At 38.0% G+C, this 24,222-nt stretch overlaps 1 protein-coding gene across 3 annotated transcripts; it reads left to right on the forward strand.

Annotated features, from left to right (window-relative positions):
• Window positions 1-1,168: 1,168 nt before the first annotated feature.
• Window positions 1,169-22,962, forward strand: LOC119520612 (zinc finger protein 596-like). Of its 3 annotated transcripts, none has more exons than XM_037818573.1 (6): window positions 1,169-1,446; window positions 16,344-16,427; window positions 18,513-18,639; window positions 19,378-19,473; window positions 19,998-20,077; window positions 20,512-22,962. In XM_037818573.1, the coding sequence occupies exons 2-6, from the start codon at window positions 16,350-16,352 to the stop codon at window positions 21,874-21,876; spliced, it is 1,746 nt and encodes a 581-aa protein (XP_037674501.1). In that variant the 5' UTR covers window positions 1,169-1,446; window positions 16,344-16,349; the 3' UTR covers window positions 21,877-22,962. The 3 variants fall into 3 exon arrangements, with proteins under 3 accessions (XP_037674501.1, XP_037674502.1, XP_037674500.1); XM_037818572.1 differs by having other exon boundaries at window positions 1,172-1,446; window positions 20,509-22,962; XM_037818574.1 differs by lacking the exons at window positions 16,344-16,427; window positions 18,513-18,639 and having other exon boundaries at window positions 20,509-22,962.
• Window positions 22,963-24,222: the final 1,260 nt, after the last annotated feature.

The following is a 24,222-nucleotide window of genomic DNA, read 5'->3' on the forward strand; positions in this document are numbered from 1 at the left end:
CATTCTGTAACAGCAACCTTTTAAATATAACCTTAAAACTGTAAGCAAGCAGAAAACTGTAATTTCACCCTAAAATGTCACCATAAAGCATCTTTTAAAAGTAACCTTAAAACAGGAAGCAGGCAGGGGGTGAACACTTTTAGTCTCACTGTAAGAAAGGGATAAGTTTAGTTTTCACATAGAGACAGCATGGAATAAGGGAAATGGAGGCAAAACCAGTTTAAACAAGCCCCAGACAAAGAGAAGAGAGACTCTGCCTGCTCCTTATATGGAAAAGTAACCATAGTTACTGGAATGTAAAGAGATATGAGGTAATATCAGAGGCGGGAACTCACAGCAAAAAAATAAAAATAAAAATTTGAGGGGGATAGGCTGATCAGTTCAAAATCTCAATAATGAGCTAGTTGGCTCTCTAGGATTGGCTGTACAAATTAAAATCTCAAAAGATGAATTAGTTAGTGTTCTCGCATAGGCTGTAACCTCTGTAGTACCCAGTCAATGGGGAAACAGGGGAGGGACTTGCGAATTAGGAGTAGGAGATTTAAAGATTGCCATTCTCTTCCTCTGGCATGCGCCGGGTCTTCCATGTGTTTGACTGGACGCCCTATCTTGCAAGATTGTAAATAAATTCTTTTCTCCTCCAAAACCGAGTGAGCGTTTATTCCCTTACAGGAACCGCTTTATTTCCGACACTCACAAAAGAGCAAGATGTAAATGCCGCAATATGTAAATGTAGGTCCGTAAAAAAACCTAAATAAGCTTTAATCTATTGTCTTAAACCTTCCAGGTAGAAATAAACCTTTTGTCTATCTCCCTAGACTGTGAGGCCCCTTTCCCAGAGTAATTCTAAAAAAAGTAGGGAGTGTTAGATTTAGGTCATGGGCCCTCACCCTATCCCCACCCTTAGGTATTTTAGAGCCACCACCCTGCCCCACCCTAGGAACCCTGCAGGTCTGCAATAAGCCACTGCCCCCACCCTCAGGAATCCTAAACATTAAAAATTTTAAACTTTCCCGCTCCCAAGCCCCTGCTCTCACACCAGCCAATGGAAATCTGCCAACTACCCCCTTTCCCAAATGCAGCCACTGAAAGACAGCAAACCTAAACCTAGCAGCCTCCCCGTCCCTGGAAAAAGAACTTTCCCTATCCTCCCACCAGGGTAAATTAACCCCCTTTTCTCGTCAGCCTGGCGCGCTGTGACGTCATGAGGCTGCGCCGAGCGACGATCCCAGATCCCGGAAGTGCCCCTGCTCCAGTTTTGGCGCCGGACCTGGGACCCAAGGTCTGACCAAGGTGCTGCTCTGTGGGTTCCTGGACCCCTGAGGTGGGACATTTGCGAGTCTCAGCTTCGTGACCGAGGGAGAGACTTTCCTTAGAGAGCTGGACGAGAGGGTTTCTTGCCTCCTGCATCCAGGACCCTAAGGGCTGGAGATGAAAGCAGGTTTGGTGAGTGTGGATGTCTCGTGTGCTTGTACAAGCCTTGGTCTTGTTTCTCTGGTTCTTGGTCTTGTCTTTTAGTTTGTTGGCTGTTTGTTTCTTCTTCATTGTCACATAACCTGCTGGAGCTGTATGTGGGAGACCACACTGGGTTTGGGCGCTTAGTGGCACATACATTTATACCAAAACTCTTTGGAGGGTTTAGCCCCAGGCATGGGAGAATAGCCATTGCGACTCGGGTTTGGAGGGAAGCAGCCCCTGGCATTAAGGGAGTTCACTGAATTTTGTGCCTCGGTTTTGGTTATCTGGGTGCGCAGTGGCACATAAAACCATTGAGTGTTGGTCGCCTAGGACTTGGCTTTAAAACTTGGTCTTGTTTTTGTTTGTTGTTCGGGTACGTTTTTGTTGTGTGTTTTGCCTTGTCCTGTTTTATCTCAAGTTACCTAAACATATATATATATTTTTAATGGGAAACAACATAAGTAAGAAATCTAAGAAAATCAAGAAGGATGAACTTTTAAATAGCAGTCTTAAGCATTAAAAACAATTTGGGTATGAGCCCATGACAGAAAAAACAAAACAAAACAAGAAAACAAAGCCTAAAACGTTTATGCAAAGTAATTTGACTTCGGTATAAATTAGAGGATGGCTGCAAGTGGCCAAGCCAGGGATCAGTAAAATACAATATTTTGCAAGTAAACTTATTTTGTAAGAGAATGAACAAATAATATAAAATTTCACATGTGCAGTGTTTGGCTCTTATTTCAGAAAAAAAGTACTGGGGAGAATGTTTCAGGCATGGTGTGTCGCCCACCAGCCAATCCCCTAGCCTCTCCTTAAAGCTCCAGAGGAAATAAAGGAAAGCCTGGGCCCCTTATATAAAATGGGCTAAGATTCCCATTCCCCAGGTGGTTGAGGCTTTTGAACTCCAGGTGGAAATATTAGTGGCTGAGATTTCCAGGGCCATGCTTGTGGGTCCTGTACTCCCCCTCCCCTCCTGCTCAAGTTTGCAGTTTTTGAACTTCCCTTTCCCTCCCCTCCCACAGCCTACAACTTGGCCACTCCCTCCTCTTCCTCTCCCTTTGTTACCTTGTCAGAAAGCTGAGAACAATTCCCTCATGCCTATCAATTTCCCCGAAATGGCCTTCCCACCGCATATGAGTGATATGAACTTCAGGCAGTGTGTGTCTACTTCTGGAGGTCAAAGACAGGGACAGTGAGCAAACTTTGAGAGTTAAAAGCTGATAACACAGGCTACCGGGAGATAGAAAGAGTGTAGAGATGAGGCATTTGATGCTGAAGGCCTACAGAATGTTCAGCAGGATTGATTGTATAGATCCAGAAATAAATAGCATAATACTGTGTAATGGTAGCACAATATTGTAAGTACCCTGAACAAATGTGTGTGAGAGTAAGGCTGAAAGAGGTGGGATAGGGGAATGTATGACAGCAGAGGTAAAGATAGATGATGAAGGCTGAGACTGTATAACTTGGCAAAAACTAGAGTGACCAATGACTGTTACTAAATGTACAAATATAAAAATGTCCTCACATGTGGGAGAACAAATGAATGTCAACCATGTAAAGAGTTGAAAAAGGGATGGTATTTGGGAAAAAACATAATCAAAGCAAACTGGAGTCTATGGTCAATGGTAACATTGTAATATGCTTCCATTAAATGTAACAAAGGCAATATGCCAAAGTTAAATGTATATGAGAGGGGGATATAAAGGAGGGATATGGGATTCTTGGTAATGGTATTGTTTCTGTCCTTACCAATATGTTGTATAGTATGACACTTTATTTTTCTTTTTATTATTATCTTTTTTATTCACAAAAAAAAAACACAACTTTTTCATACTCATCAATATGTTCAAGTGCTGACTGTGGTGGTAAATGTACAACTATATGATGATACTGTGAACAACTCATTGTACACTGTGGATAATTGTATGTTACATGATATATCTCTATAAAATTGTAGGAAAAAATATAAATGGGGTAAAAGTGCTGGAGAAAACATGGAGAGAGGGATGTATTCCAGACAGTTCCTGGCTCTTTACCAGATGCCCTAGATTGGTAACTAGATTCCACACCTCCCCACTCCACCGTCTTCCCCACCCCCCGTTGATCCATTTTGAGTTAAATTTTTTATATGTTGTGCGATAGGGGTCCTCCTTCATTCTTTTGCATTTGGATGTGCAGTTCTCCCAGCATCATTTGTTAAAAAGACTGTTCTTTCCAAATTGAGTGGACTTGTCAGCGTTGTCAAAAATCAATTGGCCACAGATGTGAGGGTCTGCTTCTGAATTCTCAGTTTGCTTCCATTTGTTGCTGTGTCTGACCTTGCACCAGTACCATGATGTTTTGGTTACCGTGGCTTTGTAATGTTTTAAGATCAGATATTGTAAGTCCTCCAACTTTGATCTTTTTCAAGATTGCTTTGGCTATTCAGTGACATTTATTGTAGCATACAGGTGTTCATAGCGTCCTCTTATACCCTTTTTTTGTTTCTTTATGTGTGGTCAGTTATAATATTCCGTTTTTCATTTCTGATTTTAGTTATTTTATCTTCTTTTTTCTCCCCCCTCAGTCTAGCTAAATTTTAATCAATTTCATTGATGTTTTCAAAGAACCAATTTTGGTTGTGTAGAATCTGTCTATTGTTTTTTTCAATTCTCTATTTTATTTTTTCCATGCTCAGCACTGCCTTTTCTGCGTCATGTAATTTTTGGTATGTTGCGTTTTCCTTTTCACTCTCTTCCAGAATGTTCCTAATTTCTCTTGTGATTTCTTCTTTCACCCGTTTGTTAAGTTTACCTTGCCTGGTTTCCACATATTTTTGAATTTTCCATTTTCCCCTTTGTCATTGACTTTTAGCTCCATTCCATTGTGCTAAAAGAAAATACATTGTATAATTTCAATTTGTTTCATGACCTTACGTATGATCTGCATATAGAATGATGCATGCACACTAGAAAAGAATGTGTACTCTGCTGCTTTTGGGTAAAGTCTTCTATGCATGTCTGTGAGATCTAGTTGATTTATAGACTTTGAGTCTTCCATTTCCTTACTGATCTTCTCTCTAGATGTTCTATCCATTATTGAAAGTTGTGCATTAGTTTCTTCTACTACTGTAGAACCCTTTCCTTCTGTCTTCAAAGCAGTCAATATTTGCTTCATATATTTTGGGGCTCTGGTGCTAGGTGCATATGTGTTTACAGTTGTTATGTCTTGTTCAGTTTACCTCCTTTAGCAGTTTCTAATTACATACTTTGTCCCTTTTAGCAGTTTTTTGCTTAAAGTCTATTTTATCTGATATTACTATAGCTAACCCAGCTCTCTTTTACTTACTGCCTTCATGGTATATATTTCTGTCCTTTCACATTCAACCTACTTATCTCTTTGAATTTAAAGTAAGTCTCATAAACAAAACATATACATGTATTATCCATTCTGCACATCTCTGCCTTTTGACTGGAGAGTTCAATCAATTTACAAGAAAATGCTACTGCAGGAATTTCTTCTGCCATTTTGCTATTTTGTCTTTGTAACTCTTATCCCATTTTTTGGCCCTTAATTCTTCTGTTAATGCCTACTTTCATATTTATTTGATTTTTTTGTATTGTAGTCATTTTGGGATAGACAACTTAATGCTGTTTTTACACTAGATTGTGTGACTATCCATACTGACAAACTTTATCCTTTTGTGATAATATCAGCTTGTTCAAACTGGTGTCCTCCAGGTCTCTCCCCTCTTCTTCGAGCTCCTTAGTGAGTGCAGTGTGGAGATGGTGGCCCCTCTACTGGGCCCACCAGGTTCCACTCATGCTCAGTGCATGGTTGCAGGGAGGCAGAGGGCCCCATGTGCCCTAATTCTTTTTTTTTCTTTTTTTTTTTTTTTTTTGAGGAGGAGGAGGAGGAAAAGAGGATGTCTGTATGCTGGCAGGAGGACAGGAAAAGGTTTCCCAAATCAATCTCCCAGTAGTGATTTTTCATTTGTCTTTTTTGTAGGTCAGAGACAAAGAAAGATAATATTTTGGTGAACAGGTACCAGATGTCTGGAAAACTTCAGGAATTTCATTATTTACTATTTCCTACCTGGGAAGGGTGCCTCCGGGAGTCTAAGGAGATAAATGATGTCTGTATTCCTATCTGGGAGGTCTGGGGACCATAGATGAGAGCTTTTTCAAATCTGGGTACAGACTTTACATTTCCATATTGCTGCTGACCTTACATTTACATTTTGCTCCTTAGTGAGACCAAGAGTTCTCACCAACTGCCTACTCCCCACTTTAAAATACGTTTAAATTCTGCTTTAAAGGTTACATTTTTATATATTATTGTGTTTAATTCAGCTTTATTGAGATATATTCATATACCCTACAGCCATCCACAGTGCACAAATGGTCACAGTACAATCATACAGCTGTGCATTCATCACCACAATCCATTTTGAACACTTTCATTACTCCAAAAGAATAAAAATAAATATCCAAGTAGAAAAGAACACCCAAAGTGTCCTATCCCCCATCTCCCCTATTATTCATTTAACTTTTTGTTTCCATTTTTCTATTCTTCTGTCCATACACTGGACAAAGTGAGTGTGAGCCTTAAGGTTTTCACAATCACACAGTCAGTCACACTGTGTAAGCTATAGTTATACAATCATCTTCCAGAATCAAGGCTCCTGGGTTGCAGTTCAACAGTTTCAGATATTTCCCTCTAGCCATTCCAGTACAGTAAAAACTAAAAAGGGATATCTATATGACATGTAAAAATAACTTCCAGAATTACTTCTCAACTCCATTTGAAATCTCCCAGCCATGGGAACTTTATTTTTTTTTTCCATTTTATTCCTCCCTTTTGGTCAAGAAGGTTTTCTTGATGCTGGGTCCAAGCTAATCCCTATGAGCCATGACCCAGACTGCCGAGGAGATTCACACTCCTGGGAGTCATGTTGCATATAGGGGAAATGCAGTGAGTTTACCAGCTGACAACTGTAGACTGAGAGGCCACATGTGAGCCACAAAAGAGGCTCTCTGAGTGTGACCCTTAGGTACATATACAAGCAGGCCCAGACTTTCCTCATAAGGATCAGCCTCATAAGGATAAGCCCCAAAATCAAATTGGCAGTCCCCAATTCCAGAGAAATTAATATTTCCACATTTTCCTCCAATCCCTCAGAGGGGCTTTCCAAATGTATTCCTAATCTCTGCCCAATGTACTTTGAGATGTATCTGGATTTCACACCAACCTGTGCAAACCAGTCAGATCTCACTCTCCAAGCTTCATGTAATTATGGTGCTTAGAAACTGACTGTATACATCAAACTCTCTGGTGTGCTACAGGAAATATAGATTTTGCACCAGATAAATATATCTTCTATGGGTCTCCTGCAAAATTCAAAGTTCTAAAACACAGTCAATACCATCCATTATCCTTCAGTCTGACATGCCTTTGTCATAACCAGATTTGCTTCAGTCATATCTCTAATTGAAGTCTGGACTCTTCCTCAGCATTTTTAACAGTTGCTGTATGGATTAATACTGACATTCACAGCTGCCAAACTCTAGCTCTGAGTCTCATGTGTTACACAGATACTTGAAGTTCTAGGGCAGACCACATTATACAAAAAGAACTCAACATCTCAGAATCTCAAGATAACCATTAAAATTCAGGAACAGATGTGACTGCTGTAAGAGCTTTACAATAAGCCTTTCCCTGATAACTTGTGCTCTAAGATTCAATACTCAGAGTTTGCACATTATACTTTGTCCATATTGGTGAGGTGCTATAATGTTATAATATTTGTCATTTTGTTTCTGGCTTATTTCACTCAATATGTTGTCCTCAAGATCCACCCACCAGCTTGCATGCCTCACAACTTCATTGCTTCTTGCAGCCTCTCAGTATTCTATTGTAGGCCTACACCACATTTCACATTCTATTCATTTGTCAAAGTACCCTAAATCCACTTCCATCCATTGCAAACCAGGAATATTGCCACCATAAGCAGCAGTGTGCAAATATCCATTCATATCCCTGCTCTCGGTTCTTTCAATTATATACTCAATAGTGAGGTTTCAGGATCTTATGGCAATGCCATACTTAGCTTCTTGTGGAACCACTGCTCTGCATTCAAGATGGGCTGTACCATTCTAGTTTCCCACCAGCAGTGAATAGGTGCATCCCTCTCTCCATGTTTTCTCCAGCACTTGTATCTCTTGGTTTATTTTTCCACTGCAATTTTACAGATATATTTACATACTATACATTCATCCACAGTGTACAATTATTCACAGTATCATGGTATATTTGTGCATTCATCACCACAGTCAGCCCTTGAACACATTCATTACTCCAAAAAGATTTACATTAAGCATAATAAAAAGAATAAAAGTAAAAATAAAATAAAATACAACGAAAAGGTCACACAATACCACCACTACTACCAGGAATTGCATTCCTCTCTCCTATATCAATTATATTCCCTTCTTATAGACCTTTAAGTTTGGTATATTGCCTTTGTTACAATTAATGAAAGCATATTACAATGTTACTCTTAACCATATACTCTAGTTTTCATTGATTATATTTTTCCCCATTACCATTCCATTCTCAACACATTGCAAACTTGACATTCATTTTTTCTCCCAGATGTAGAAATTTTCTTATCTGATATGTGGTTTCCAAACATTGTTTCCCATTGTGTTGGCTGCCTTTTTACTTTTCTGACAAAGTCCTTTGATATACAGAAGTATTTAAATTTGAGTAGATGCCATTCATCTATTTCTTCTTTCATTGCTCATGGTTTGGGTGTAAGGGCTAGGAAACCACCTCCTATCACAAGATCCTTAAGATATTTCCCTAAAGTTTCTTCTTAAAGTTTTATGTTCTTAATCTAATGCCTAGGTCGTTGATCCATTTTGAGTTAATTTTTGTATAAATTGTGAGATAAGATCCTCTTTAATTCTTTTGGATATGGATATCCTGTTTTGCAAACACCATTTATTGAAGAGGCTGCTCTGTCCTGGTAGTGATGGCTTGATCATGCTACCAAAGGTCAATTGTCCATAGATGAGAGGATCTATTTTTGAATTCACAATTTTATTCCATTGGTCAGGATATCTATCTTTATGCCAGTACCATGCTGTTTTGACCACTGAAGCTTTGTAATATGGTTCAAAGTCTTGTAGTATGAAACCTCCCACTTCGTTCCTCTTTCTCAAGAAAAGATTTCTGGTTATTTGGGTCATGTTGTCTTTCCAAATACATTGTTATTGGTTTTTCTATTTCTGGAATGTAAGTTGTTGAGATTTTAATTGTTATTGCATTGAGTATATAAAACAGTTCAGGTAGAATTGACATCTTAACTTTATTTAGTCTTTCAATCCACATCCATGTATGTACTTCCCTTCATGGGGTCCTACTTGATTTCTTTTAGCAATTTTTTATAGTTTATACTGTATAGATCTCTTGAGGCCTTGGTTAAATGTATTCCTAAGTACTTGATTCTCTTAGTTGCTATCATAAATGGGATTTTTTTATTACCTCCTCATGTTGCTCATAACTGTTGTATAGGAACACTACTGATTTTTTCATGTTGATCTTATACCTTGCCACTTTGCTGTATTCATTTATTAGCTCTAATTGTTTTTCTGTAGATTTTCCTGTATTTTCTACTTATAGGATCATGTCATCTGCAAATAGTGAAAGTTTTACTTTTCCTCTCCAATTTGGATGCCAGTTATTTCTTTTTCTTGGCTGATTGCTCTAGCTAGAATTTCCAGCACAGTGTTGAATAGATTATGTTGACAGTGTGCATCCTTGTCTTGTTCCTGATCTTTAAAGGAAAGTTTTCAGCCTTTCCACATTAAGTATGATGTTAGCTGTGGTGTTTTTTGTTTTTTTGTTTTTTTTTTTGCCTTTATCGTTTTGAGAAAGGTCCCTTCTATTCCTTTCCTTTTGTATGTTTTCATTAAGAGATGATGTTGAATTTTGTCAAATGCCTTTTCTGCATTGATCAAGATGATCATGTTGTTCTTCGCTTTGATTTACTGAGGTGGTGTATTACATTAATTGATTTTCTTTTGTTGAGCCAGCCTTGAATTCCTGGAATAAATCCCACTTCATAATGGATTATAATTCTTTTAATGTGCTGCTGGATTTGATACACAAATATTTTGTTGAGTATCTTTGCATCTATATTCATTAAAGAGATTGCTCTATAATTATCTTTTCTTGTAGTTTAATGTTTGGCTTTAATATTAGGGCGATGTTGGTTTCATAAAATATGTTAAGTAGCTTCCCCACCTCTTCAGATTTTTTGAAGAATTTGAGCAGGATTTGTACTAACTCTTCCTTGCATGCTTGTTTGAGTTCATAAGTGAAGCCATCTGGTCCTGGACTTTCGTGTTTTGCGGGGAGCTATTTGATGACTGATTCAATCTCTTGTGATTGGTTTGTTGTGGTCATCTATTTCTTAGGTTAATATTGCTCATTCCTGCTTTTCTAGGAAGTTGTTCATTTTGTGACAGTTGTCTGGTTTGTCAGCATATTTGCTCATAGTATCTTTTCAGTATCTCCTTTATTTCTGTGGGTCAGTGGTTATGTACCCTTTCAGGTTTCTTATGGCATTTATTTGAATCCTCTTTTTTCTTTTTACTTAGCTAAGGGTTCATTGATTTAACTGACTTTTTTGAAAGAACACACTTCTGGTTTTGTTGTTTCTCTCTGTTTTTGATTTTGTTATTTCTGCTCTCATCTTTGTTACTTTCCTTCTGTTTGCTTTGGTATTAGTGTACTGTTCTTTCTGTAGTTCCTCCAGTTGAGTGGTTAATTCCTCAATTTCTGCTCTTTCTTTGTTTTTTTGTAGGCCTTTAGAGCAATAAAGTTCTCTCTCAGCAGCACCTTTGATATGTTGTGTTTTCATTGTCATTTGTCTTGAGATATTTATTAATTTCTCTTTTAATTTCTTCCTTGACCCATGGTTTTTTAAGAATGTGCTGCTTAGGCACCATAAATTCATCAATTTCCAGCCTTCCATCTGTTATTTATTCCCAGCTTCATTCCTTTATGATCTGAGAAAGTATTTTGTAAATTATCAATATTTGGGAATTTATTGAGACTTGCTTTGTGACCCAAAACAATGTTCCATGTGTACTTGAGAAAAATGTGTATCCTGCTGTTGTGGTGTTCTATAAATGTCTGTTAAGTCTAGTTCATTTCTCATAGTATTCAACAGCTGTTTCCTTATTGATTCTCTGTCTAGTTCTATACATTGATCAGAGTGGTGTATTGAAGTCTCCAATTATTACTGTAAAATTGTCTACTTCTGCCTTCAGTGTTGTCAGTGGGTGCCTCTTGCGTTTTGGGGTGCTCTGTCTCAGGAAATAAATATTAATGATTGTTATGACTTCTTGATGAATTGTCCCTGTTCTTAATATATAGTTCATTATTTATCTCTTTTAATTGTTTTACATTTGAAGTGTAATTTGTCTGATATTAGTATAGCTACTCCCACTCTTTTCTGGGTTGTTATTTGCAGGAAATATCTTTTTCCAACCTCTCACTTTCAACCTATTTTTGTCCTTGTGTCTTAGGTGAGTCTGTTATAGATGGCAGATAGATAGATCCTGGTTTTTAGTACATTCTGTCAGTCTATGTCTTTTTATTGAGGAGTTTGATCCATTAATGTTCAATGTTATTACTGCATGGTAGTACTTACCTCCACCATTTTGTCCTTTGGATTTTATATGTTGCAACTTATATTTTTTCACTTTTTCCTTTTACCCTCCTTGGTAGTCCTATTTTCTACACTCTTCCAAATCTCTCTCTCTTTCATGTCTTTTCCTCTCTGTCTGTAGCACTCCCTTTAGTTTTTCTTGTAAAGGAGGTCTCTTGTTCCCAAACTCAATGTCTGTCTAAAAATATTTTAAATTCTCCCTCATTTTTGAAGGACAGTTTTGCCAGACATAGAATTTTTGGTTGGCAGCTTTTCTCTTTCAGTATCTTAATTACCATACCATTGCATTCTCACCTCCATGGTTTCTGCTGAGAAATCCACACAGAATCTTATCAAGCTTTCCTTGTATGTGATGGATTGCTGCTTTCAGGATACTCTTCGTCTTCAGCATTTGGCAATCTGATTTGTAAGTGCCTGGGAGTAGGTCTATTTTGGTCTCTTTTGTTTGGGGTACAATGCACTTCTTGCATCTGTAATTTTAATTCTTTCATAAGAAATGGGAAATTATCAGTGATTACTTTGTCCATTATTCTTTCTGCCCCCTTTCCATTCTCTTCTCTTTCTGGTACCCCCAAGACATGTATATTTGTGTGCTTATTCCTGTCATTTAATTCCCTGAGAGCATGCTCTTATTTTTCCATTTTTTCTGATCTCTTCCTTCATGTGCAGGATTTCAGATGGTCTGACATCTTTTTCCTCAAGGCAATACTTCAAAATCTTTAAAGTGTCCTACTTAAATTTCACATACTCTTATTTCTCTATTTACTTCATCTGTCTTCCCAGATTTGACCTCAAACTTATTTTTTATGCATTAACATATATTTATTTATGGTAAAAGCGGCCCACAGCTGCTTGAAGGATTTTGTGGTATAACTAGGCAACAGAAACGTTGGGACATTTAAGAGAGCAATGAGAATTTAATATTTGATGATGTAAAATACTTGTTAGTAAATTAATCATACTATTTTTTAATTTCAGGAGAGTGCATTGAGCTATCGGGGGGGTCAGGTTATGATGGAATTCTGTGTATGGGGTTAGTATTGTTTTTGCAACTGTTCCTATAACTTTGAATTTATTTCAAAATAAAAATAATAAAAAATATTGACAATTTATTCCTTTCTCTATTAAACACCAGGGATTAAAATGAAAATATATTTTTAGATATTTTGCTTAAGAAATTTTATATTCTTTATATATATAAAGACATATCCTAAATTTCTATTTTATAATTTTGTTAATTTTTAAAACACATCTTACTTGTAGGAACTCAATACTGAAGCTGTCATTTACTCCAGGAATTCCTAATATTTTGAAGTTTGTTGGCTTTCCAGTCCTTAGGACTTCAGCTCAATATGACTTGAAGAGAATTATGCCAAATTCATTTTTCTTCATGATACTAAAATATGTACATTCTAGAATGGAGTAATATACTTTTTCCTTGAATATAAATTTCAGCAAAATTATTTGACTTTATATAGAGTCACCAAATGGATGCCTACAGCCTGAGAGACTTGGTAGATTGCAAGTTCTCTAAGACGTGAAACACACACACACACACACATACACAAAAGAAAACCAAGAATTATTATCTTCGTGTTGATTGTTTACATTACTGATCAGAACAACCCAAACTCACAAAACAGGGTGTCTGCTAAGAAAACACATAAAGGTTACGTTTGGGACATAAAAAGAATGGTGTAATTAAAGGACATAATCTCTTTTCTTTATTGCATTGATAATAATTTACCTAATTAGAGGGTAAATATTGTATAAAATAGGCATAATTTAATTATATTAAGCATGAATCACATTTCACTTAATCAAGGAATGTTCTTAAGATTTTAGGTCTCCTGAAGTTATCAATGGCATAAAAAGAGAGTTGCTACAGAACAAAAGCAGCTCTGAGCTCCAAAGTGTAGAGGAGGCATGTTCAATGGAGAGTTTGCTTCATTTTGTTTCCCAATTTATTTGAGTTCTGGTGAGTGTTGGAGAGATTTTTTTACCAGGAGGGACAGAACTCCGTTTTATGACAAATCAAAATTTAACCGGAGTGTAATTGTTTAGACTGACTTAGCCATTTAGGGGCAGATATTCTGAGGGTACATTAGAAGGTTGTAACCTGATATTTCTCAGTATTTAAAATGTATAAGTTACTGTTTGAAGGAAACTTGCCCAATCTTACCAGTCAGAGGTTGATATTTCTGCATTTAGACCAGTTTTGAGAGAGAACTTAAATAGATAGCTGGATATGGGATAGAAAGATAGAAAGATAGATATAGATAGATAGATAGATAGATAGATAGATAGATAGATAGATAGATCGATAATCACAAAATTGGATGAGTTTTCTGAATGAGTAATAGCACAACTGTGTGGTAGTGGAATCAAAAGGCTAAGTTTGGTTGGATTCAGTGAAGGGATCTCTGAGAGACTGACATTTGGAATGACTGAAAGAAAATGAATATGGAATGGGAAGGTATGTTTGTGGTATGTTTCCCTTGGGGTGGAAATGAAGCATGAGAATAGTCCTCAGTAGAGAGAACAGCAGTGTTTAGTTATGCTTAGTTGTGTCAAGAGGTCATGTAAGAGACCTGAAAGCCTGGTGGAGTCTTTAAGATTTGAGACTGGGGAAGAGCAACAGTTACACTTTGGGTGTAGAAGAGTGTCTTGCACTGTATTTCATTTTAGGTGCAAAATCCATGATGACTCAGAAATAGTATCCAGATAAGTGTATTATCACTTTCAATTTAGAGATAGCCATGGAAGAAAATAAGGAAATTGAATAAATGTATCAAGAGACCAGTTCAAGATGTTCCAACAGTGTTGTTTGAGTTCTTTGTAGTGGATATCTTGAAGGAGTGTCTAGAGTAGTTTGAATATGATCAGAAGACTGTGATGTCAGAGCAAGTGAGGAAAAATAAAGTTCCAGAAAGGATATTGTGGTCCAGTATTTGGATCCAAGTAAGGAATTATTTATTGGGAGATCATTAGTGAAACATGAGAGACAATACATTCAGAGAAAATTTGCTTTGATTTTTTTCAACATAGAAGAGTCAAAAAAGAATTTATATGATGTGAAAGATTCTGAAGATGGGGGAGGTTTTATTTAAAATTGAAAATGTAGTTCACAACAAAACATGAGATTGAAATCAGAGACATTGGACTTAGACACAGGTAACCTGACTTTTCTTTTTAATAGGAGAGAAGGAATAACAAATGTGTATGCATTCAGGGATATTTGAAGATACTATGGTATTTTAGTGTAATTTGGAAAATTACATAATCCATCTGCTCAGAGGAACTTAATCTCATCTGGTGAAAATGTGTGAAAATGGTAGAATGCATGAAATTCAAAATGTATTGAGAAGATTTGGAGTATTTATGGAGTATGCATAAAGGAATGAATTAGCAAGACACAGTACAGTTACCAGGTATATTTGAAAATGTCCAGGAGATGTGACTCTGTATCTAGACCAGGATCAATATCTTACTCCAGTACTGTGCCAGATGTAGTCATGGAAAATTACAGGTATTTGGAGTCATTGAGTATTTGGGTTAGGTTGTTAGATGTGGTAAATAATTGCAGGGACATAATGTTGGTCTTGGTAAGTACGTGTTGAAATTACAAATGTGAAAAAAACCTGGGCAGTTAAAATGAGAGATGGGGGTGATGTTTATGATGAGGGTCAGTACACTGTAGGTCCCCATGGAGAAGGAGAATCTGGGTATGGGGAGTACTTCTGTGGCAAAGCTAGGAGAGATGGTTGTGGCCACAGGGTGGGACTTCCAATGTTTGATATGAAAGGGATATTCCAGGTAAAAATCTGAGTGATGTGTAACACTCCAGGAATTTAAGCTTGGCAGACAGAACAAAATACTAAATCTTGCTGTGTCATTTTCTAGTCATGTAATTTTGTCATAATACTAAAATTTTCTGAACTCTGATCATGTCATTTGTTAACCTGGGAAATAAACCATAAGCAGCAGGATTATGGTGAGGATTAAATAAGCAAATACAGTTAATCAACAAGCAGAGTCACACATTATACACCTTGTTTTTTCTTTATTTCTGGGCCTCAGATACAACTTGGTGAGTAAAGCCTACTATTGCTTATGACAAATTATCAGTTGTGAAATATGTTTAAGAATTAACAGTGCTCTAGGGATAATTTACTGGCTATAGATGACTAATGATTTCACACAGATGCACACACACACATACTGATACCCACACCACAAATAAAGGGAGAGAAAGATGAATGCATACATATTCCTACAAATGATGATTGACACGGGACAGGTCTAAACAACCCCTGTACTAAATTGTAGATGGAGCAACTAGATAGCCTCACAAACCCCTTCAATCTATAGTTTCTGACATTCCTTGCCTTCTGAGAATGGTGGAACATGACAGAAACTTGATGAACATGTACTCCTGTCACTTTCTTATACAGGGGATTTTGAGCTCTTGATTTGGAGGATGGAAATCATTGGTCCCTCCAAATGAAGTTAGTTCTTGAATTGATTCATCTTATCATGGAATAATTTTATAGTGGCATGATAAATATCCAAATCCATTAGGGAAAGATCTGAAAGTCAGTGTTGCGGGGTCAAGGGAGTGATCTTTCCGGAAATCCAAAGGAGTTGAACCATGATGATTTAGGGCAATTGCATACAGAAGGACAGGGGCAGAATAGAGCAGGGAGAGAGTGTTCAGAGGGTGGGGATAGATGTTGGAGAGTCAATGGTACTTCATAAACAAAGAATACTTAAATCTGAGAATTTTCCCAGTTTTTACCTGCAAGGAGAGACCAAAATCCACATGTGGTATGAGTTAGAGATACCTGTTCTTGAATCATGGGGGGGATCAGAAACTTCTGACCACTGTGGGACAATTAACACATGAAAAGTGATGATTTTCATGTTCTTATCTGTAAGATAGCTTTATACACATTTTCATTACTAGCAACATGAGTCATAGCATTCTTACATTTGAGTTTCAGTGAGAGCCTTCCCCTGTTTCTCTTAGAGTACACTATATGTTTCTACTGGTGGACTGTGGGTGTTACTTCCAGGTGAATGTTTGGGTAATTGTGACAGGTGGGTCTGGAAAATGGAGACAAGTTTTGAGTCTCATGTCTTCTTTCTCCCTTCTCAGCATTGAATGCTTATTGCTCACTGTCTGAGAGTGAAAAACCAGAGGAAAATGGTTGATGGCAGAAGTTTGACGATGCAAACACTGGTGAGAAGGAAATGGTATTTCTACTGAAATAAAACCTTATTCAAAAATATGCCTATTTGTCCTACTGACCTGACAAATTCTAAGTACATTCATGAAATCTTCACATATTTGAGATCCACTTAAGTATATCCAGGACTCTGGTATAACTATGGTAGGTCAAGAAGTGAGTAAGAAATAATCCCTCTACCTTTGCACTAATATGTTGCAGCCTCTGTTAAGGCTGTGTGTTCACAGAAGAGATGTGAGAGGATTTATTTGCCTCATGGAGCCTATGGTCTCAGTTGGGAGGTAATTCGCTCATTCACTATGTTAGTGGTATTAATGTGCTTAGGATTGTGGTGAACACAAGGGATAGAGATGAATAACTGCACAACCTAATACTCCGATAGGGAGGCATAAGGTTCATCAGGTGAGTTCAATCAGTCCAGTGTTATGAGTGCTGGGGTCAGGGCTATGCTGTGTTCAGGAGATTAGAAGAAATAGATCACAAAAGGCAATGAAAATAGTGTATGTATATTTTCTGATAGTAAACTTCTTACAGTTTTGATAGAATATATTTTCCCATTTTGAAAAAGTGTTTTAAATTCTCATTACCATGTTGTGCCCAGTTAATCATTTTCTTGGATGTTAACAACATTTGTACAACTTTGGTAAGTTGAAGAAAAGAATAGGGAATATTGTTTCCTTATTTTAAGCTGTGCATACAGGAGGCATATTGTACGGAGAGTAAAGTTTTAGGACCAGTGAAAATACTTGAAGGTCTAGTGAGAAAGAGAGACCAGAACAAATAAAGAGTCTATTTGTTCTTGAACAGAGTCAAGATGAATATACAAGAGATACAATGGAAATGGCAGTTTGGAGGTATAGGAGAATATTGACTATGGGCAGCCTCCTAACAGAGTCAGCCTAGGACTGTACTTTAGTATAGCAGTCATAGGGAGCTATGGTTTATGTTACTGCACAGCCTACCCTCATATCATAATAAACACTTGAGTTTTGAGAAGTTGAAATGGAAGAAACTATTCTCAAGTTCTGTATAAAGTGTGTAGATTTCTACAGAATTATACACATTGCTGCAAGTCTTCCACCAATTTCTTGAAAATAGATTTATCACTTTTACTTCGCATGTGTTGTTAGATAGGAATCATCAGTCATTGGAGTTTTCAAAATTTGTACCATTTTGTTAAACCATTTCATAGATGAGGAAACCGAGAATCTTGCAAGTGCCACAAATTGGGTAAATTCAATTTTAGATTTGTGTTCAGTTGGACTTCAGGTATCAAAAAATGGGTTAATGAAACAATATTACATGAAAAATGTAGTTTATTTCTCCAAGAATCTAGGGAGATAGTGTTGCCATGTGGAGTCAGTGGAGAGTGTGAACAACCCTGTTTGTGTGTGGGGAGCACACAAGCAAGCTAAAGAGGTGAATGGGTTTATGCTTTTATGCTTTTAATGTAGGAAAGGGGTGTACATTAGATTTTCTACAAGAGGCAGAGATTGGTTAGTTTAAAGCAAATACCTGTCAAAGAGGAAGCACACTCAGGGTTTCTGGGTTGTAGGGATGGTTACCATAGCATTTGGGATCACCAGAGTGTTCTGGGTGAGGCATTTCACTGTTGTAGGTGGTAACCAAAGATGTAGGTTTGAATTCTGGGTAGTTTAGGCTGGAGGGATAAAAACATGTTAATTAGTGCAAACGTCAATGTTGAGGCAAGCAGCTTGGCCCAAGATAGATGCTAAGGCAGAACACAAAAATATTTTTATAAGATGGATGGGAATAATTGAATAATCATTATGTTAAAAAGTAGAAGATCATGATTAATGCTTCCCTAATGATGAGTCTGTGTATTTACTTGAAATTGTTGGAGATTTAGTTATGGATTCTCATGAGCAAATTTGATGATCACCATCTGGAAGTCATTATCATCAGTTTGTGGGAAAACTTTAAGGTTACATCACACCATATGTCATGCAGTACTGCATACATAAAACTTCATACATAAGTGCCATCACTTCTACCTATCTACTATGGATATTGGTAGGAATAGCCTTGCCTGAAGTCAATTGCCTATGATGTTTTAGGAATCAGTGACCTTCAATGATGTAGCCATAGACTTTAATGCTGAAGAGTGGGCCTTGATGGACACAACCCAGAGAAACCTGTTCAGAGATGTTATGCTGGAGAGTATCAGTCATCTGGTGTCAGTGGGTGAGTTTATTAAAGTTTTATCTGTAGTGTATACATTTATTTATCCATCCATTCATCCATCTAACTAATCCCTCAGCAATTTATTCATGTATCTATACAACTTCCCCATATGCCATTCTTATTTCTACTCTGATTCTTTCATAATGTTATGAATACTTGTAAGAATCTCTGTCTTTTCTATTTTTCCTTATGTCTCATTTGTCAAACCAGTGGCCTGTGATATTCCTGACTAAATTTCATTTCATTCTTGCTGCTCAATCCCTATAATTCAGAACAGTATGAGAACTCAGTGAATATTGTTTCTATAGATAAAATATTCTCTAGACAGTATTATCCTCCTGGGACAGTGGTGAAGTTTCAGCACATAGTAGAAAAATAATAGACATGCTCTTTTCCACATAGAACATTGATTGTTTGGGTGGAGCCTATTTTAATGGATGCTTTCATAACATACTCTTCAAAACTAAAGTTTTTATTTTTCCTTGCATATAAAGAATGAGGATATGTTGTCTCAGAATTTAGGCATTGGCAACAACATATACTTAACGACTTTGACTGCAGGTCAGGAGTCATCCTTTCCTGGAAATGGATTGTTAACATAGTGTGTTTAAATTACACTTCCTTGTGGTGCTCTTCACAGTTTACCGTATTGTTCCTAATCATCTGCCCTGGACTTGAAGATCATGAACTTGTGTCAACATAGAACTCAAAATCTATGCCTCTGTTTCTCATAAATAGGGTATCAGCTCTGCAAATCAGAAGTGGTTTCCCAGTTGGAACAAGGCGAGGAATTGTGGAGAGAAGGATTAGGATTTCTCCAAGGACAGAGTACAAGTGAGTTCTAGGATGCTGTGTTTCATTACGAGCAGGGGAGTAGTCAGTGAATGAGAAGGTCTTTAGAAATATCAACTGAAGATTTCCTTAACTGAGTTATATTCTCTGAAATGTAGGCTATGACTTTGGGGGAAAACTCCAGAGATGTGCAATTATTCCATACAGGTATCAATCTCTAGTTAAGAATCCATCTGTGATTGTCTTTGGCTTACAGAAAGAGATATTTATGTACTTCTAGGAGTTAAACTTACAGATAATGGCCTTTGTCCTTATCCTCCTCTTAGAGGAATTTCCCTTTCTTTACTACCCAACAAGGCATCTTAGTATTATCCATTACTTAATACTGAGAATGTTTTAGTTCTCTATTTCCAGAAAATGTTTTTCTACTTTCTAGAGTACACCTTAATTTTAGGTTCTTCCCCATTTAAATGACAATATTTGAAACATAATCACATGAACCTTGGAAGTTTTTAAATATTTCAGTCTGCTAATGCCATGCTATAAAGTTTTTAAAATTATTTCAGGCAGACAAAATGACCACAGAAAAGAAGAAATGACCATGCCGTGTGTCTGTGATAAGGACAAGTATACCATCCAGTCAAAGGTAAGCATCATGAGTGTGAGCAGTGGTCTTCCTGATAGACAGCTGGGATTGAATAGTCTAGGAGTTCAGCACAGTCATCTGACTGAAATTAAATATGGGATTAAACGCTGCTCCACCAATAAGTTTTGGATAGTTTCAGTTAAGGGAAAACTGAACCTGAGCTGAAAGCCATAAACTGAAATCTTTTAAAAGTACAATTGCATAAACATATTCATATACCTATATTTTGCAACATATTGAAGTATTCAAAATTAATTAGATAGGTCTGCAGTTGAGATGCTAAAAAGAAAAAATGCATACAAGAAATAGCACACCATGTGCATGTAAGAAACATGAATTTTAACTGGAGCCTCACGGAATGATTAGACTGGAGAATTGAAGTAATGTGTTTATGTGGACTTACCTTTAACAGTTTCTCTTCTCATTTATAGCAGCTGATTTCTAACACTGGAGAGGATCCCTTTGAAAGTCATGATTTGGGAGAAGATTTAATTCAGTCCACATTGTCTGACATGGAAACAAACCCCTATCTAAATGAACAATTTCAGAAAGCTATCAATTCCCAGTCATTCTTTAGTAGACATAAGCGAATTCATGATGGAAGTAAGCAGATTCTTCCACATGTCTGCCATCTATGTGGGAAATCCTTCAGTCAACATCGTAACCTTAAGGAACATGAGAGAACTCACACTGGGGAGAAACCATATATCTGCCATCTGTGCGGGAAATCCTTCACTCATCATAGTAGCCTTAAGCATCATGAGAAAATTCACAGTGGTGAGAAACCATATGTTTGCCATCTTTGCGGTAAATGCTTCACTAATAGGTTTGACTTCACAGAACATGTGAGAACGCACACTGGGGAGAAACCATATATCTGCCATCTATGTGGGAAATCCTTCTGTCATCGTAATGGCCTTAGGCGACACGAGAAAACTCACACTGGTGATAAACCATATATTTGCCATCTTTGTGGTAAATGCTTCACTAGTAGTTCTAATCTCAGACAGCATATGAGAACACACACTGGGGAGAAACCATATGTCTGCCATCTATGTGGGAAATCCTTTAGTCAATGTGCTAGCCTTAGGGAACATGAGAAAACTCACACTGGGGAGGCACCATATGCCTGCCATCTATGTGGGAAATCCTTCATTCGACGTCGTAACCTTCAGAAACATGAGAGAACTCACACTCGGGAGAAACCTTATATCTGCCATCTATGTGGGGTATCCTTCACTCATCATGGTAGCCTTAAGCATCATGAGAAAACTCACAGTGGTGAGAAACCATATGTTTGCCATCTTTGTGGTAAATACTTCACTAATAGGTTTGACTTCACAGAACATGTGAGAACGCACACTGGGGAGAAACCGTATCTCTGCCATCTATGTGGGAAATCCTTCTGTCATCGTAATGGCCTTAGGCGACATGAGAAAACTCACACTGGTGATAAACCGTATGTTTGCCATGTTTGTGGTAAATACTTCACTAGTGGTTCTAATCTCAGAAAGCATATGGGAACACATACTGGGGAGGAACCATATGTCTGCCATCTATGTGGGAAATCCTTCAGTAAAGGGACTGCCCTTAGGGAACATAGGAAAACTCACACTGGGGAGGCACCTTATGTGTGCCATCTATGTGGGAAATCCTTCACACGAAGTCGTAACCTTAGGCTACATGAGAGAATGCACACTGGGGAGAAACCATATGTGTGCCATCTATGTGGGAAAGCCTTCCGTTATAGTTCTACTTATAGGCGACATGTGAGAAGTCACACTCAGGAGAAACCATAGGTCTGCCATTTATGAGGGAATCTTAAATTCAGTGTGGTACTCCTAGGCAACTTGGGAGGTCTCACTCTGGGAAGAAACCATATGTCAACAGTTTTTTTGTGGAGAAACCTTCACTGATAGGCTTATCTTCAGACAACATGCGATACTAACACTGGGGAGAAAACATGTCTGCCATCTATGTGTGAAAACCTTTAGTTTTTCTCAACGTACTTGCAAATAATTATGAGGTAAAAACTGTACCTCAAAATTCTATGATGTTGGTCAGCTTCTATTTTTTCACACAATTGTAACCATAAATATGACTCTGTTAAACTAGGGAACTTTGAACATGAACTGTATAATCTACAGACCAAGATTATGTGTCATAAATCTTTTATACTCTGAACATGTATGAATACACCAGTAATGATAGATTATAAATACTAACTTTGGATTCATTTCTAGTGATACATTTTCTTTTCCACTGCCACTGTTGGTCTTTTACATTAAAATGGAATTGAAAGTAACTCTTACAGGAATAATAAGGTTGTAAGTCATGGAGTATTCGGTAGCCTGGGAATGGAAAATACCCCAGTCTTGAACAGGCATTGGGGTCATTCCCTCCATTAAAAATGTGTGGTGCAGGATACAAGATGGCAGATTAGGAGAGATAGAGCAAAATTTTCATCTGTAAAAAACACTAGATAAAAGACAAAGTGCCCCAGAATAGCAGTTCCAGGATTCCACTGCTGGGCACTTCTACATCCATAGTGACAGTGCACTTGGAGAAACTGAGAGACTGTGTTTGGAATTGTGCTGGTTTGAATGTATTATCTCCCCCAGAAAAAGCCATATTCTTTGATGCAATCTTGTAGGGCAGACATTTTAGTGCTGATTAGATTGGAATTCTTTGACTGCTTTCATGGAAATGTGCCCCACCCAACTGTAGGTGATCACTCTCACAAGATAATTTCAAATCTTATCTTATGACAAGATAATTTCCATGGAGGTGCTGCTCCACCCATTTGGGGTGGGCCTTGATCAGTGGAGCCATATAAATGAGCTGATGGGCAGAGGGAACTCAGTGCAGCTGTCAGTGAAGTTTTGAAGAGGAGATACAGCCAAGAGGGACACTTTGAAGAAAGCACAGAAGCTAAGAGAGACATTTTGGAGAGAAGCTAAGTTATGTAATCTAGAGTTTGCCCCTGGGAGAAGCTAAGAAGTGACATAGGCAAAGATGTTTGGAGACACTTGGAGATGCAGATAGAAGGACATTTGGTGATGCTAAGCTAAGAGATGAAGCCCAGAGATTGCCCCCAGAGAAGCCAAGAGAGGACTTCCAGATGCTTAGAGAGAAATGCCCCAGGAGAACCAAGCAGAGAGCTGAGATAAAATAGAACAGGAATCATGTGAGTCTTTGAATCCCCTGGGGAAATGGCAGCCAGATCCATGCCATGGTGGGGAGAAACAGTGGAGGCAGGTTAGTGTAAAATCTGGAAAGCATCTGGGGAGCCGGCAGCAAAAGCCACAGTCAAAGTGGTGGGGACTGCTTTCCATGCCCTGGGCACCTGCATCAGCAAAGAGCCCCCAAACCAGTAAGAGCCTTCCAGCAGGCAGAGGATCACAGAAGTGGGTTGTTTCCATGCCATGTACAAACATTGAAGCAGCGGGATGGGAGACAGGCCTCTGCAGGACAATGGCTGGGAGTTTCCTGAGGGATTTTGATGGCTTTTGATGGCACACAGTCATCCACAGAAGACTGCAGAGCACACAGCCTAGAGGCAGGGTTGCCACAAGAAGTGCCAGGAGCCCTGCAGCAATCACGGGCACTTGTAGGCCCACTGCAGAGAGGGACTGTGGGCAATCTGAGATGAAGTGTTAGGCATCTGCTGCAGCCCCAGGGTATTCTGTCCCCAGCCCCAGAAATGACTGGGAATACTGGGTATTAAAGCCATCTTCCCTGCCGAACTGCACAGGGCTGGTGGTCCCCACTGCACATGGAAAATTGTTGCACCAATTGGACCCCCACAATGTTTGGACCCCAGTTGGTGCCTAAACAAATTTAGGGAGAATTGGTTTGAGGGTAAGTGTTGACTTTAGCGTGCCATCTGCTGGTAGGTCAGGGAGAGTACACTCCATTAAGCTGTAGGTCTGTCAAATTGTAGATAATTCTTGAAATAACCCTGCATATCCTAAAAACCCTACCAAGATAAATGCCAAGATGCCAAAAATAACAGAAAAATTTAAAGCATTGAAAGAAAGCAGAAACTGAATAACCAAAATGCTCAAATAAAAAAAATCAGAAGAGACACAAGACTTGGAGCGATTAATCAAAGAAGTAATCACAGATACCAATATTATGGCTCA

This window comes from Choloepus didactylus, chromosome 25 (genome assembly GCF_015220235.1).
Source record: "Choloepus didactylus isolate mChoDid1 chromosome 25, mChoDid1.pri, whole genome shotgun sequence".
Taxonomy (NCBI): Eukaryota; Metazoa; Chordata; class Mammalia; order Pilosa; family Megalonychidae; genus Choloepus; species Choloepus didactylus.